The 14,093-nt window shown below is 43.9% G+C and overlaps 1 protein-coding gene across 1 annotated transcript in view; it reads right to left on the reverse strand.

Moving 5' to 3' along the window:
* LOC147013674 (mimecan-like) overlaps positions 1-11,754 on the reverse strand; it is a 31,952-nt gene extending 20,198 nt beyond the window's left edge. The window contains exons 1-2 of the mRNA XM_085850807.1: positions 11,516-11,754; positions 3,443-3,608 (exon numbers count right to left, since the gene is read on the reverse strand). Of these exons, the coding sequence (XP_085706933.1) occupies positions 3,443-3,608; positions 11,516-11,520 (171 nt within the window). The 5' untranslated portion in view covers positions 11,521-11,754. The remainder of the gene's footprint in view (positions 1-3,442; positions 3,609-11,515) is intronic.
* Between the last annotated feature and the right edge of the window lie 2,339 nt (positions 11,755-14,093).

The raw sequence follows: 14,093 nt of genomic DNA on the forward strand, positions 1-14,093 counted from the left end.
ACGACGCGAGCACCCCCTCGTCTGGTGTCGCCGCCTCTCCACAGCTCGCCCCCTCCGCTCCGACTCCAACGCACACGACGAGCAGCTCCACCGCCCGCGAAGTCCCGACCCTCTGCTTCCGACTCTCCTGCTTCCGACTCTCCTACTCTCCGCCTCTGGACTCTCCGACTCTCCACCCTCCGACTCTTTCTGCTGACTCTCTCGTTCCGACTCCTCGTTCTCGTTCTGCTGACTCTCCGACCTCGTTCTGCTGACTCCCTTCTGACTGACGAACACCGTCCTTTTATCCCCCCGTAACTTCGCCTTTGACCCCCTCCCTTTGACCTTTCACCTCGCTCCCCATTGGCCCGAGAAAAAGTGGGCGTGAAGGCTTTTTGATCCACAAATTTGCATATATCGATCGTTCTGGAGGCGGGGCCAAATCGCCCCTCGCTCACCGATTGGACGGCAAAAAGTGGGCGTGTGTCGTTTTTGATCCGTTTTTGAAGCAGAAAATCCGTGATTTTGTACACGCTGTTCAACGTGCGCCCTACACGAGTCCAGCATCGGTGCCCATGAGTGGCGCGAGATGACGGTGATGCGATGGTGGCGAGTTGTGACGGTAAAGGTCATGGCGGTTGTGGTGAAGCGGCGTTGTGGTTGGTGGTTGTTGTTGTGGTTGTGATGGTGGCGATTGGTCCAAAATAAAGATAGTAAAAGAAAAACGGCTATCCTAAAGAGTCGCAGCACGTATAAATGACATGTATTCCCACTAGACAACGGGTTTGGGCCTAACTACACATGCACTTACCGAGATACCTCACCTAAGGGACCTGAATGGTGGTTTGCGAATCTGGTAACCACAACAATATATTTAGAAACCCAAAACATGCAATGACAGCCTTTGGTTTATGTGATACACAAACTCATAAAGGTTTGTTCACACCAACAATACACTTCAATATGAGCTCCGTTTGTCGTGTGCAGGACATCAAGGCGGTACACGAGTTCTTGCCATGTTCGGCTCAGCATGTTTGTGTCCACCAGTGTGCATGCGGCTGTGATCCGAGAACGAAGATCCTCCAGATTTACCACTTTGGTGTTGTAGACATCTCTGACAAACCCCCACAGATAAATAAATCAAGGGGGTTACGTCTGGTTATTGTGGGGGGGGGCCAGGCGGTTGGTCCATCTCGGCCATTCCAGCGACCTGGAAATTTTTCATTCAGGATGGCTCGAAAGATTAAGGCCCAATGAAGGGGAGCGCTGTCCTGTTGAAAAATTAGATCGGGTTGCAGATCTTCAATCTGTCGGAAGGCGAATCCTTCCAACATGTTCATGTAAATTGTGGTCCCCGTGTCCTCTACAAAGAAAAACGGACCCACCAAGCGGTCATGGAGAAGGCCACACCACATATTGACCTTTGGACTGTCATGCATGTGTTCAATGACTATGTGGGGGTTTTCAGAGCCCCAAATCCTCACATTGTGCTGGTTGACCTTCCCCGATATATGAAAGAAAGCTTCGTCTGTGACCATAACCTTTTCCAGGTAATCTTCATCATCCTTCACTCGACTGAGCATTTCCAAGGCAAACGTCTTGTGTTTGGGTCCTTCATCTGGTTTGAGTTGGTGCAGAATCTGCACCTTACAGGAATAAAGGTTCAGTCTTTTATGCAAAATCCCATGTGCAGTGGTGGTTGGTAGTCTCAGTTCTCTGGATGCGTGTCGGTTTGATTTTCTGGAACTTTGTTGAAATGATTCACACACTCGTTCAACGTCTGCTGCACTTGTGCTTGATCGACCTTTTCTGTTTCTGACAACTTCCAGTCTCCTTAAACCTCTTGGGCCACTCTCTGATACTAGTCCACGATGGTGGATTCCTTCCTTACCTTGTACGGAAATTGCACTGAACGTGTGTGTCCGATCTCGTCTCAATGAACCATTTGACGGACTGAGCTTTCTCCTGTGGAGTCCCCAATTATATTTTACATTAAAACACCAGACCTGAAAATAAAGGAAACTTCATGAGTTTCTGTATCATTGTATCATTTGTGGTACTAAATATGTTAATAACCAAATTTGTCCAGGTCTTTTTGGAACAGCCTGTACAGTATTGTAAGATATGTCAAAAATTGATTGGGCCCGATATGTTCGACTGGATGAGGCATTGCGTGGCGGAAGTATGGGCTCCAACGAGTGCCCTTCTAGTATCGTCTGAATCCGTCCACAACTTTTTCAGATATCCTGTTCACAAACAAGCAAACAAACAAAAAAAAAGAACGACATCATACAGAGCACAATTCTTGCAAAATCCAGAAAACAAATTGGACCTTAAAAATCATTGGTGGTTGAATTCAATGACCAAATATGCAAATCATCAACAAATTTCCAAGTCAATCGGATGAAAACTGAGGATTTTAGAAACTTCACCTTCGTTGTTGACCTTTGGCCTATTGACCTTTTGACCTTTAAACCTCAAAAACGAATTGGTGGTTGAATGCAGTGACCAAATATGCAAATCCTGTTCAAATTTCTAAGTCAGTCGGATGAAAATTGACAAATTTACAAATTTGGCCTACGTCGACCTTTTTGCCAAAGTTCACCTCAAAAATCAAGTCAATCAGATAGAAACTGAGGATTTTAGAAATCTGACAAAGTTGTTGACCTTTGGCCTATGTTGATCTTTTGACCTCAAAAACAATAGGCTTCTTGCTTATCACAAACTACAGATAGTGAAGTTTCGTGAACTTCTTCTTCTTCTTCTTCTTTCGGCTGCTCCCGTTAGGGGTCGCCACAGCGGATCATCCGTGTGATCCGCATAGTGATTTGGCACAGGTTTTACGCCGGATGCCCTTCCTGACGCAACCCTGGTCGCCTCTTACGACACAGGGATATGGTACACCTATTTTAACCGGGGTATACACCGGCCCAGTACACTGGTACTCATTTCGCCGACCTCGGAAGGATGACAGGCTGAGTCAACCCCCTGGTGTATTAATTCAGTGGCCCAACGGGGCTTGAACTCAGGACCTTTTGGATCCCAAGCCGCTGCCCTAACCACTGTGCCAACACACCAGGCTAGTGAAGTTTCGTGAACATCGGTTTAAATTTGTGACCTGTAGGTGATAGACATACAAACAGACAGACAGACAGACAGACAGAACAATGCACACAACCAACCAATATACTTGAAAAATGTTTGATTTCCACAACTAACAAATAGACAGGGATGATAACATAACCTGAGCTGGACGGCTCAGAGGTGAGTGCGCATATTTGCATGCTATCATGTGAGCCCTTGATGTGTTTATTGATAAAAAAAAAATTCCAATTTCAAAACATATTTCATTATATTGTGTGTGCATAAAGTGGTGATCTAGAAATTTGTCGCATTACAGCAACTTCGTTGTCATGGGAGCAATTAATCAGTTGTTGCTGTGCTTGATATGGTAATTGCCTACCATGTCTTCATCATCATCCACATCCTCATCACCCAGTGCGTCATAATATTCATTGATGGTCGCAATGTTGAGCCGGTTCTGGGCCCATGTCACAGCCACAAGGAGCAAGAGGACAAGGAGGAGCAGAGACCGGGTGATTGGTGTCCGTGAAGACATTGCTTTTGTTCTGTCAAGGTGCACAATGACAGGTACACAGATGTGTAGGTTTGTGTTACTTATCAAGCACGAGCAAATACCACCCGTCGATTCACTGATTGGAATACTAAGAGGGGGAGGAGGGGAGAGAGGGGTGGGGGAGGGGGGGGGAGAGAGGGGTGGGGGAGGGTGAGGAGGTGGAGCGGGAAAGCGAGAACGGGGGGGGGGGGTCGGGTGAGAAGACGTTCACCATCCATGGAGAATCCACCGCTGCCAGCGAGGACCGAAGGGACATCACCATGGATAAATCTATGCACGTTTCACGAGCGGAGTACGAGTCCGTTTTCGAGCACATTAGTCCAGTCAAATGAGGAAATAACCCGTCACAAATTGCAATAGTAATGATTCCAACACTATTCAACTCAGAAATATGTCTGAAATAACATATCCAAAATGTAATTGAATACACAGTTGGGAACAGGGTCGAATTTGCACAAATTCAAAATGGTCGCCACAAACCGGTTTAATCGAAGTTTCAGCCATTATTTAAGCTATTATCGTGGTGATAACTGACTATTGTTGTTGGTGGTATCACAAATAGAAGGCCAGTGTATAGCTGGGGCACTGTATACATGGAATTTTGGAAATCTGCAAAAAATAATTAATTTTATCAATAAAAATGGCTAAATTATAAGTAAAAAATTGTAAAAGAGAGTATGATCGATGAATAAAATGAAACATTCATTTGTCATTAAATTACACTGGTCAAAACATGATGATGCATATCCCTACACAGGATATCTGTTACTCTATTCAGACAAATACATCATACAAAATCATAAATATAGGTAAATCACTTTTAAGCATGATATTGTTAATGGTGTACGTATAAAAATGAATATTGGGTTATGACGAATATGAAACTTTTATGCGACGATCCTATGCATGTGGCCCCGCATGTCAGTTGCTCCAGCAATGTTAACAGGGCTAACATGGCTAATGGATTGATATATGTATGTGATCCATCAGTGTTATGTACTAGATAAGGCACGTATTCATTGTATTATTGTGAACCCTCTCTATTTCCAGGGTGAGTCGTGATGTATGAAAAGCTGAGTAGTGTTATATGCCAGAAATCCATATCGTCAGACCAACCAAGCTCCCAACTCACTGCAAAGGGTTGTGATGGCATCAATAGAGCAAGTACAGCCAGACACAGTAACATTAATGCTCTACCTGGACAACATGTCCACCAGAACTGTCGCCAAGTTTAACAAACCTTCATTACATAGAGCAATCCAACCGTAAGAGACTTGGTGATCTTCCTTCATCCAATGACAAACCATCTTTGCGATCATCGGTGAGTTTATTTGATTATGCCAGTCACTGCCTCTTTTGTGCCCAGGGTGATCCCCGAGAAGGCAGGAATCCCGATTTGAAATTCAGATGTGATCCTGTTCTAAGTGGTCTAGTTGTTGTTGTGAAGGTAATGTTAAGGTAATATTTATTTTTTTTCAGATGAGATCCTGTTCTTGGCGGTGTTGCTGTTGTTGTGAAGGTAATGTTGAGGTAATATTAATTTTTTTGGATGAGATCCTGTTCTGGGCGGTGTAGTTGACGTTGTGAAGGTAATGTTGAGGATTTTTTTTTTTTTTTTAGATGAGATCCTGTTCTCGGCAGTGTTGTTGTCATTGTGAAGGTAATGTTGAGGATTTTTTTTTCAGATGAGATCCTTTTCTAGGCGGTGTAGTTGTTGTTGTGAACGTAATGTTGAGGTATAATGTTGAGGTAATATTAATTTTTTTCAGATGAGATCCTGTTCTTGGCGGTGTTGCTGTTATTGTGAAGGTAATGTTGAGGTAATATTAATTTTTTTGGATGAGATCCTGTTCTGGGCGGTGCAGTTGACGTTGTGAAGGTAATGTTGAGGATTTTTTTTTTTTCAAATGGGATCCTGTTCTAGGCGGTGTAGTTGTTGTTGTGAAGGTAATGTTGAGGATTTTTTTTTTCAGATGAGATCCTGTTCTAGGCGGTGTAGTTGTTGTTGTGAAGGTAATGTTGAGGATTTTTTTTTCAGATGAGATCCTGTTCTAGGCGGTATCGTTGTTGTTGTGAAGGTGATGATGAGGATTTTATTTTTCAGATTAGATCCTGTTCTAGGCGGTGTAGTTGTTGTTGTGAAGGTAATGTTGAGGTAATATTAATTTTTTTGGATGAGATCCTGTTCTGGGCGGTGTAGTTGTTGTTGTGAAGGTAATGTTGAGGTATAATGTGAGGTAATATTTATTTTTTTTAGATGAGATCCTGTTCCAGGCGGTGTAGTTGTTGTTGTGAAGGTAATGTTGAGGTAATATTAATTTTTTTGGATGAGATCCTGTTCTGGGCGGTGAAATTGACGTTGTGAAGGTAATGTTGAGGATTTTTTTTTTCAGATGACATCCTGTTCTGGGCGGTGTCGTTGTTGTTGTGAAGGTAATGTTGAGGTATAATGTTGAGGTAATATTTATTTTTTCAGATAAGATCCTGTTCTAGGCGGTGTAGTTGTTGTTGTGAAGGTAATGTTAAGGTAATATTTATTTATTTTCAGATGTGATCCTGTTCTAAGTGGTCTAGTTGTTGTTGTGAAGGTAATGTTAAGGTAATATTTATTTTTTTTCAGATGAGATCCTGTTCTGGGCTGTGTAGTTGTTGTTGTGAAGGTCATGTTTAGGTAATATTTATTTTTTCATTGCAAAAAAACTTTAATTTGATATATTTAAGAAGCAAATGTAAGAAGAATTCTACGTTCGCTTATTGGCTTTGCCTATTCCATATTATATTACATAAGCCATACACATGTTTTTGTATCATGAATGTACATTGGGTTATTTTTTCGCGTGAAGCCGCTTCAATGTTTTACCATTTCCATGTGTCCGTCTGTCAACAAGGACGAATGTGTCCAAGAGCCGCATCCTAAAGGTTTTGTCTTCACCAGAAGAAAAACAAGAAGAGGAAGAAGAATAAAAAAAAACAACTTCCGATATTTCGTCACGTCACGTCCATCATGGACGATCTTCGTTCATGACTACAAAATAGTGTATTTACGAAATTACAACACATTAAATGGAATAATCTTTAAATAGTAACGTGAACTTTTCGAAACTTAAAAGCAAATGTCCGAATATATTTAATAGTTCATGATGGATGCTCTCAAAAGGCACCCTCAATGCGAGGATGTTTACAGGTGTTTAGTATTTAAGGAGATCCGGATCCTGTAAATAAAAGTGTCCAAAAGGTTTTATCTGAAGAAGAAGAAGAAGAAGAAGAAGAAGAAGAAGAAGAAGAAGAAGAAGAATTCCAAGCTCCCTGAGAGCAGCGTTCGCTACGCGAAACGCTGCTAAAAAGTTCCCGAGGACACCCAAAAGACCAAGATTTTTTTTTTGGTATACATTGTCGAGGCTCATATGAGAGCTAACACACAGAATATATCACAAAGGGAGCAGAAGACAAGAGGGGTGGGAGAAAAGCACAAAACAGTGGGGAACAGAGACATGAGGGGATCTGTGGAAGGGAGAGGGATGGGGCAGGGAACAAGGGGTGTACAAGATGGGCATTACAGGGACTTTCAGGAAGGAAAGAAAGGAATTTGAAGGAGGTGGGTTTGGGGAGAATTAACGGGGGAAGAAAAGATCGAGGATTTGGATGGGGGAAGATAAGAGATGGTGGTGAACAGCTGTTTTGAAGATCTAGAGGAAAGAGTGGGATCAAAGAGAATGTGAGTTTGTTCCAGAGGTGGGAAAAAAGAAGGAATGAAAGAGTGAAGGTGAACAGTGATTCGTGATTTTGGTAGTTTTACCAGAAGGGGGTTTCTGGCGGACCTTGAGCACCCTGTGGAAATATGGTGGGGACCAATCGCAGACAGAGCAGGAGGGGTGAGACCGGAGAGGAGACAGTAGAAGACGGAAAGACAACTGACCTGCCTGCAGTGAGAGACCCAGGCTCAGTCTCATCACTGAAGATACCAATAATGCTGAATGCCCTGGTTTCCACGGCGTGAAACCGGGAAAGGTGAAAGGCAGGTACACCAGCCCAGAGGGGAGAGCAGTACTCCATCATGCTGTGGATAAAAGCTTTGTACATGGTGAGGAGCTCAGGTGGGCCAAGGAAGGACTTTGCATGATGGAGGATGCCCATTCAGCGAATGGCTTCAGAGGCCAGGTTAGAAATGTGACTTTCCCAGGAAAGATCATGGCAGATAGTGAGACCCAGAGGCTTGAATGAAAGGACTTCTTCAAGATTGTTGTTGAGGAAGTAGATGGGGAGATTTTCCAAACGGTCCTTTCGGAGAGACATAGTGAGAGTGTGAGATTTGTCCGGATTGTGTTGGACCACGTGTTGGACCAGCTTGTAATTTTCTCGAGATCTGCAGAGAGTGAAGAGGTTGCTGCTTGCCGATCAGAGGAATGACAGATGGTACTCTAGAGTGTGTCATCATCACCAAAGAGATAAAGAGGAATTTCCAGAGAGTCAGAGAGATCATTGATGAAAACCAGAAAAAGCACAGGGCCCAGAACACTGCCTTGAGGAACTCCAGCCTGAATAGGAAGAGGGGATGAGAGAACTCCATTTAGAGCCACACGTTGACTGTGACAGGAGAGGAAGTCCGTGAGCCATGAGTGGAGATGTCCTTGGATACCATAGGAAGAGAGTTTGGTGAGCAGGGCAGGGTGCCAGACCATATTGAAAGCAAGTGATATGTCTAGGGATATGGCTCTGATTTCATGTCTGGCATTCAGTAACTCCATCCATTGTTGGGAAATCAGGAGCAGCAAGTCCAGGGTAGAGTGACCTCGTCTGAATCCAAATTGAAGATCGGAAATCAAGCCGTTGGAGAAGAGGAAGGATTTAATGTCAGAAGCGATGATGGATTCCATTACCTTGCTGATGATTGGGAGACGGCTGATTGGTCTGTAGTTGCAGGGATCTGCTTTTGCACCTTTTTTATGCAGGGCAGTAATGTTTGCTGATTTCCAAGCAGATGGCAGATGACCTTGAGCAAATGAGAGGGTGAATATAACGGAGAGAGGGTGAGCAAGAGCAGAGGAGTAGGTTTTTAGGACACGTGGGCTGATGCCATCTGGACCCGTTGCAGAATCTGAGTTGAGGTTTGACAGAAAGCTCTCCACTTTGTCAGGAGAAATGGACACAGAGTCCAGGGACAGTTGGGTATGACTGGGTAAGCTGGGTACAGAACGCGATTGGTTTGGGACACAAGATTTAGAAGCAAACACAGAGTTTAGACATTCAGCCTTTTCACATGCAGTGTCAGCTGTGCGGCGATTTGAGGTAAGGGAGGGGATGGAGGGGGAACACACACCAGAAACAGACTTAACTCGATGCCACCAGTATTTGGAGGAGGGAAATAGGTTTGAGTTCAGACTTGAGATGAGGAAGACGTTGTTTCCTGTCTCTCCTGAGGGTAGACACACCCATGTTCCGAGCTTTGTGGAAGGAACTGAGTTTACCGTCAGTTGGACTTGCCTTCCATGAGGCGAAGGCAAGTTGTTTCAGGAAAATTGGCTCGTCACAAACTTCAGTGTACAAACATACTTTTACCACAGACAGATCCTGTCACATTCGCCAAAATCTCGGTAGTCCATGCACGTTGGGGATTCTTTCCCTTTGGTGTAGGTATGTTCATGGTTCCAAACCCAGCACGTTCTCTCACGACTGCAATCCAAGGTTATGAACGAAGGTACCTGTCGGCTACCAATCAAATGGATTTTTGTCAGTTGGGGTCTATTATTTCTGAGTAACGTTTAAGTGAACACATCAACAGCGTAACGTTTTTGAAACTTGCGTTTCAAATAAACAGATACAAAGTCGAATGAGGAAGGTCTCCATTTCATACAATGTCCAACTCTGATTCCTGTGTTGAGTTGTTTCCACCCAGTGTCCCAGTCCTGCTGCCTCAACTCACATGTGTTCACCTCGTCCTCCAGGGCTGTCGAACGATCGAGTGCTGTCACGTCATTCTCTCTCGCACACTGGCCCATCCAGGATGATTGAAGAGCTCAAAGGAATTCTTTCCTAATACAAAATCTTAATGATTTTTCATCAACCTGGTTATAATCAGCTCCACGCGTTAACAACTGCTCTGGACATTAACACCTCATTCACTCATCAGAGTTAAATCGAGTGCGGAGATGATCGAAACACACCTCTCATCACATGTCACCCGTCTCTCTACACCTCCCTCTCGCAGGTTTATATAGTATCACAGAACAATCCCATGCCTTCCAGCAAATGCAATTCTCGTCCGTACTGGAAGTTTTATCTGAGAACGTTCCAGCTCCTTCACAAATCTCACCAAGCAGTTTACAGTACAATACTATCTATACTATATAGACTATAGATATACATTACCATCTGTCATTCAATACTATATAGACTATAGATATCAAAAGATCTATAGTCAAATGTAGCTCATTACATCAAGCAGTTTATATTACAATTTACCGATCCGTGCGGAACGAAACTCATAACATGTAACCATCAATTTTAATCGTTCATTTACAGGCATTTACTAATACTTGTTCACAAATACCACAACATCTCACTTTTAACTGACAGCTTGGTGAAAGGCAAACTAATGCTCAAACAGTGCAGACGGCAGGTATGCAACAAGATCTTGAAGACCAATGAGAATTTGGTCTGATGGATGAACGGGCCCACTAGTAATTCTACAGGGTTCTAAAGGGTAATTCTAATGGGTGGTAAAGGGTAATTTTAAAGAGTTCTAAAAGGTAATTCTGGTGGGATTTAAAGGGTTCGGAAGGGTAATTCTAAAGGGTTTGGTTCATTTCTGGGCTTTGTCTATTTAATATTAAAAATGCCAAACTGAACCACTTCCTTTGGACACAGGTGTGATTTTTAACATGAAATAGATAAAGCCTCTACATGTTGTTGTTGTTGCTCCCGTTAGCGGTCGCCACAGCGGATCATCCGTTATGATCTGCATATTGATTTGGCACAGGTTTTACGCCGGATGCCCTTCCTGACGCAACCCTGGTCGCCTCTTACGACACAGGGATAAGGATTGGGTTTTGCCATGATTCCGGGCTGCCCTACACCCTCTCATAGCGCAGCCCAGCACAGAGCCCCTGACCTCAAGCGATCCTCCAACCCAAGCCTCCGAGTAGCCGGATTACAGGCGCACGCCACTACGCCCGGTAGATAAAGCCTCCACATATAGAAATGAAACATGGTGGGTTAGAGAGTTTCTTCTTTTTCATTGGGACCAGTAGGGGACACGTATTGCAAATCAATTTTTGCTCTTGTTTTTAATGTTCATCAAATCTTCATCACTAAATAACTCGATTTTGCAACATCATCATGGCAACATTTTATTGTATTTTATTATTGGATCTCATTTCCCCTCATTTGCATTGCAAACACAATGTATACAGAGAGGGGGAGAGGCATGGAGAGGGAGAAACGGGGAGAGGGATAGACGGGGAGAGGGAGAAACAGGGAGAGGGACAGGCAGGGAGAGGGACAGGCAGGGAGAGGGAGAGACAGGGAGAGGGAGAGACAGGGAGAGGGAGAGACAGGGAGAGGGAGAGACAGGGAGAGGGAGAGACAGGGAGAGGGAGAGACAGGGAGAGGGAGAGACAGGGAGAGGGAGAGACAGGGAGAGGGAGAGACAGGGAGAGACAGAGACAGAGACAGAGACAGAGACAGAGACAGAGACAGAGACAGAGACAGAGAGAGAGAGAGAGAGAGAGAGAGAGAGAGAGAGAGAGAGAGAGAGAGAGAGAGAGAGAGAGAGAGAGAGAGAGAGAGAGAGAGACAGAGACAGAGACAGAGACAGAGACAGAGAGAGAGAGACACAGAGACAGAGACAGAGACAGAGACAGAGAGAGAGACAGAGAGAGAAGGTTTAAAAGGATTAAATACCGCATTGAAGGGTACTGCAATGATGAGCAGCACAAAGATGATGCTGTTTCAGCTGGATGGAAAAAGTCAGAAACGAACTGAGTGAGCAAAGAATGAGGAAAAGGGAAGGGTTATGGTTGTATGAGAGGAGGAGTTCTAAAAGGATGGGATGAGAGTGAACAGTGTGTGGAGGGGGTTGAGGAAACAGAGAGGCCGAACAGTTCAATTCGAAATCCTGCAGGAAAACGTTTGGCTGGAATTGCAATGAGAGTTGTGCAGTGTGCGATGAACTGGAAGGCTTGTGATGGTGTGGGCAACCGGCCAGAAAGCGAAGACGATGAAGTATTGGAGAATGGCACGGCGAGGCCGGGGCCCACATTCATTTGGCAATTGTGAGATGATCAAGTCATCTGTTTGCAATCATCTCACCACTCTGCCAAAACCATTAAGCCTGGTTGGATATGTAGGACATGAACAACAACCTGGAATTCCCTTTTCAATGAAATTGTTACTGGGTACACAAATGTGAAAGGTTGTTGAGTACCCTCGAGGGAGAGAGGGGAAGAGTGGAAAAAATATGGGATGGAGTGAGTGTTGGATTGCATAAGTTGAGGAATATGTTTGGAGACTGTGTCAGGGAAATCCTCCCATGGAGGAGGAGAAGGAAGCGTGAGGAAGAGAAATAATAAGAGAAGCAGAAGAAAGTCAAGAAGAACACAACTCACCTGCATTCGTTTGTTTTTCCTCAAATCATCTCCTGTATTTACAGTTACAACAAAATGTATTTCGTTTGCCTTTTTCAACAATGTTCCTGATCATGATTCACGAATTCTGAAGAAGAAAATCATCAAATATATCATCCATTGTGTGGTTGTTGTTGTTTATTCACACACAAAAACCACCTTCGCCCACATGAAGAAGGAAAACAAAACAAATAAAAACAATAATAATAATATATCGTGTACGGTACTAATAAAAGGAAATGTGTGTATGTGTATGTTTGTGTGTGTGTGTGTGTTTATGTATGTTTGTGTGTGTGTGTGTATATATGTGCGTGTGTACGTGTATGTGGGTGTGTATGTGTGTGTGCATGTTGGGTGGTCACTAGAGTTCCCTTATTGTCGGGTTTTCCGTGTGTGTGTGTGTGTGTGTGTGTGTGTGTGTGTGTTGTGTGTGTGTGTGTGTGTGTGTGTGTGTGTGTGTGTGTGTGTGTGTGTGTTTGTGTGTGTGTGGGTGTTTATGTATGTTTGTGTGTGTGTGTGTATATATGTGCGTGTGTACGTGTATGTGTGTGTGTGTGGTGTGTGTGCATGTTGGGTGGTCACTAGAGATCCCTTATTGGCGGGTTTTCCGTGTGTGTGTGTGTGTGTGTGTGTGTGTGTGTGTGTGTGTGTGTGTGTGTATGTGTATGTGTATTGTGTGTGTATGTTGGGTGGCCACTTGAGTACCCTTATTGTCGAGTTTTCCATCTGTGTGTATGTGTATGTTTGTGTGTGTGTGTGTGTTTATGTATGTTTGTGTGTGTGTGTGTATATATGTGCGTGTGTACGTGTATGTGGGTGTGTATGTGTGTGTGCATGTTGGGTGGTCACTAGAGTTCCCTTATTGTCGGGTTTTGCGTGTGTGTGTGTGTGTGTGTGTGTGTGTGTGTGTGTGTGTTGTGTGTGTGTGTGTGTGTGTGTGTGTGTGTGTGTGTGTGTGTGTGTGTGTGTGTGTGTGTGTGTGTATGTTTGTGTGTGTGTGTGTGTTTATGTATGTTTGTGTGTGTGTGTGTATATATGTGCGTGTGTACGTGTATGTGTGTGTGTGTGTTGTGTGTGCATGTTGGGTGGTCACTAGAGTTCCCTTATTGTCGGGTTTTCCGTGTGTGTGTGTGTGTGTGTGTGTGTGTGTGTGTGTGTGTGTGTATGTGTATGTGTATTGTGTGTGTATGTTGGGTGGTCACTTGAGTACCCTTATTGTCGAGTTTTTCAGCTGTGTGTATGTGTGTGTGTGTGTGTGCGTGTGTGTATGTATGAGTGTGTGTGTGTGTTGGGTGGTCACTAGAGTACCCTTATTGTCAGGTTTTCCATCTGTCTGTGTCTGTGTGTGTGTGTGTGTGTGTGTGTGTGTGTGTGTGTGTGTGTGTGTGTGTGTGTGTGTGTGTGTGTCTGCAACGCGAGGCTCCACAGCACAAACCAGCAAACCGATTTCGATGAAACTTGGCGAACAGGTGCCATATGGGATGGGAGTGTGCACGTTTGAGTTTCGTTGCTAAGCAACCACCCGTTGCTATGCAGCAGCTGAAAAACCACGTTTTAAGAATCCAAACGGTATTTTCAATACTTGTCCTACAGTTTTGAATGTGGAGAAACGAGACTTCGGAATGAAACACTTCGAGATATTTAGAAAATTTTACTCGAGCCGATTTTTGATTTTGGTTTTATTTTTCAAATGGTAGTCCTTCAAAAATTGGGTGTCTATTTACCGTCATTTTTTTTGTTTATTTGTTTGTTTGTCATGGATAGCTCTGGAGTCCAGAGGAGTCAACCAATTTTGATGAAACTTGACAGGTAGGTTCATACCAGGATCTAGTTCTATGCTTTTGAGCACTGTTGCT

Source organism: Eptatretus burgeri, chromosome 13 (genome assembly GCF_056783735.1).
Source record: "Eptatretus burgeri isolate ZD-2024b chromosome 13, Ebu_testis_v1, whole genome shotgun sequence".
Lineage (NCBI taxonomy): Eukaryota > Metazoa > Chordata > Myxini > Myxiniformes > Myxinidae > Eptatretus > Eptatretus burgeri.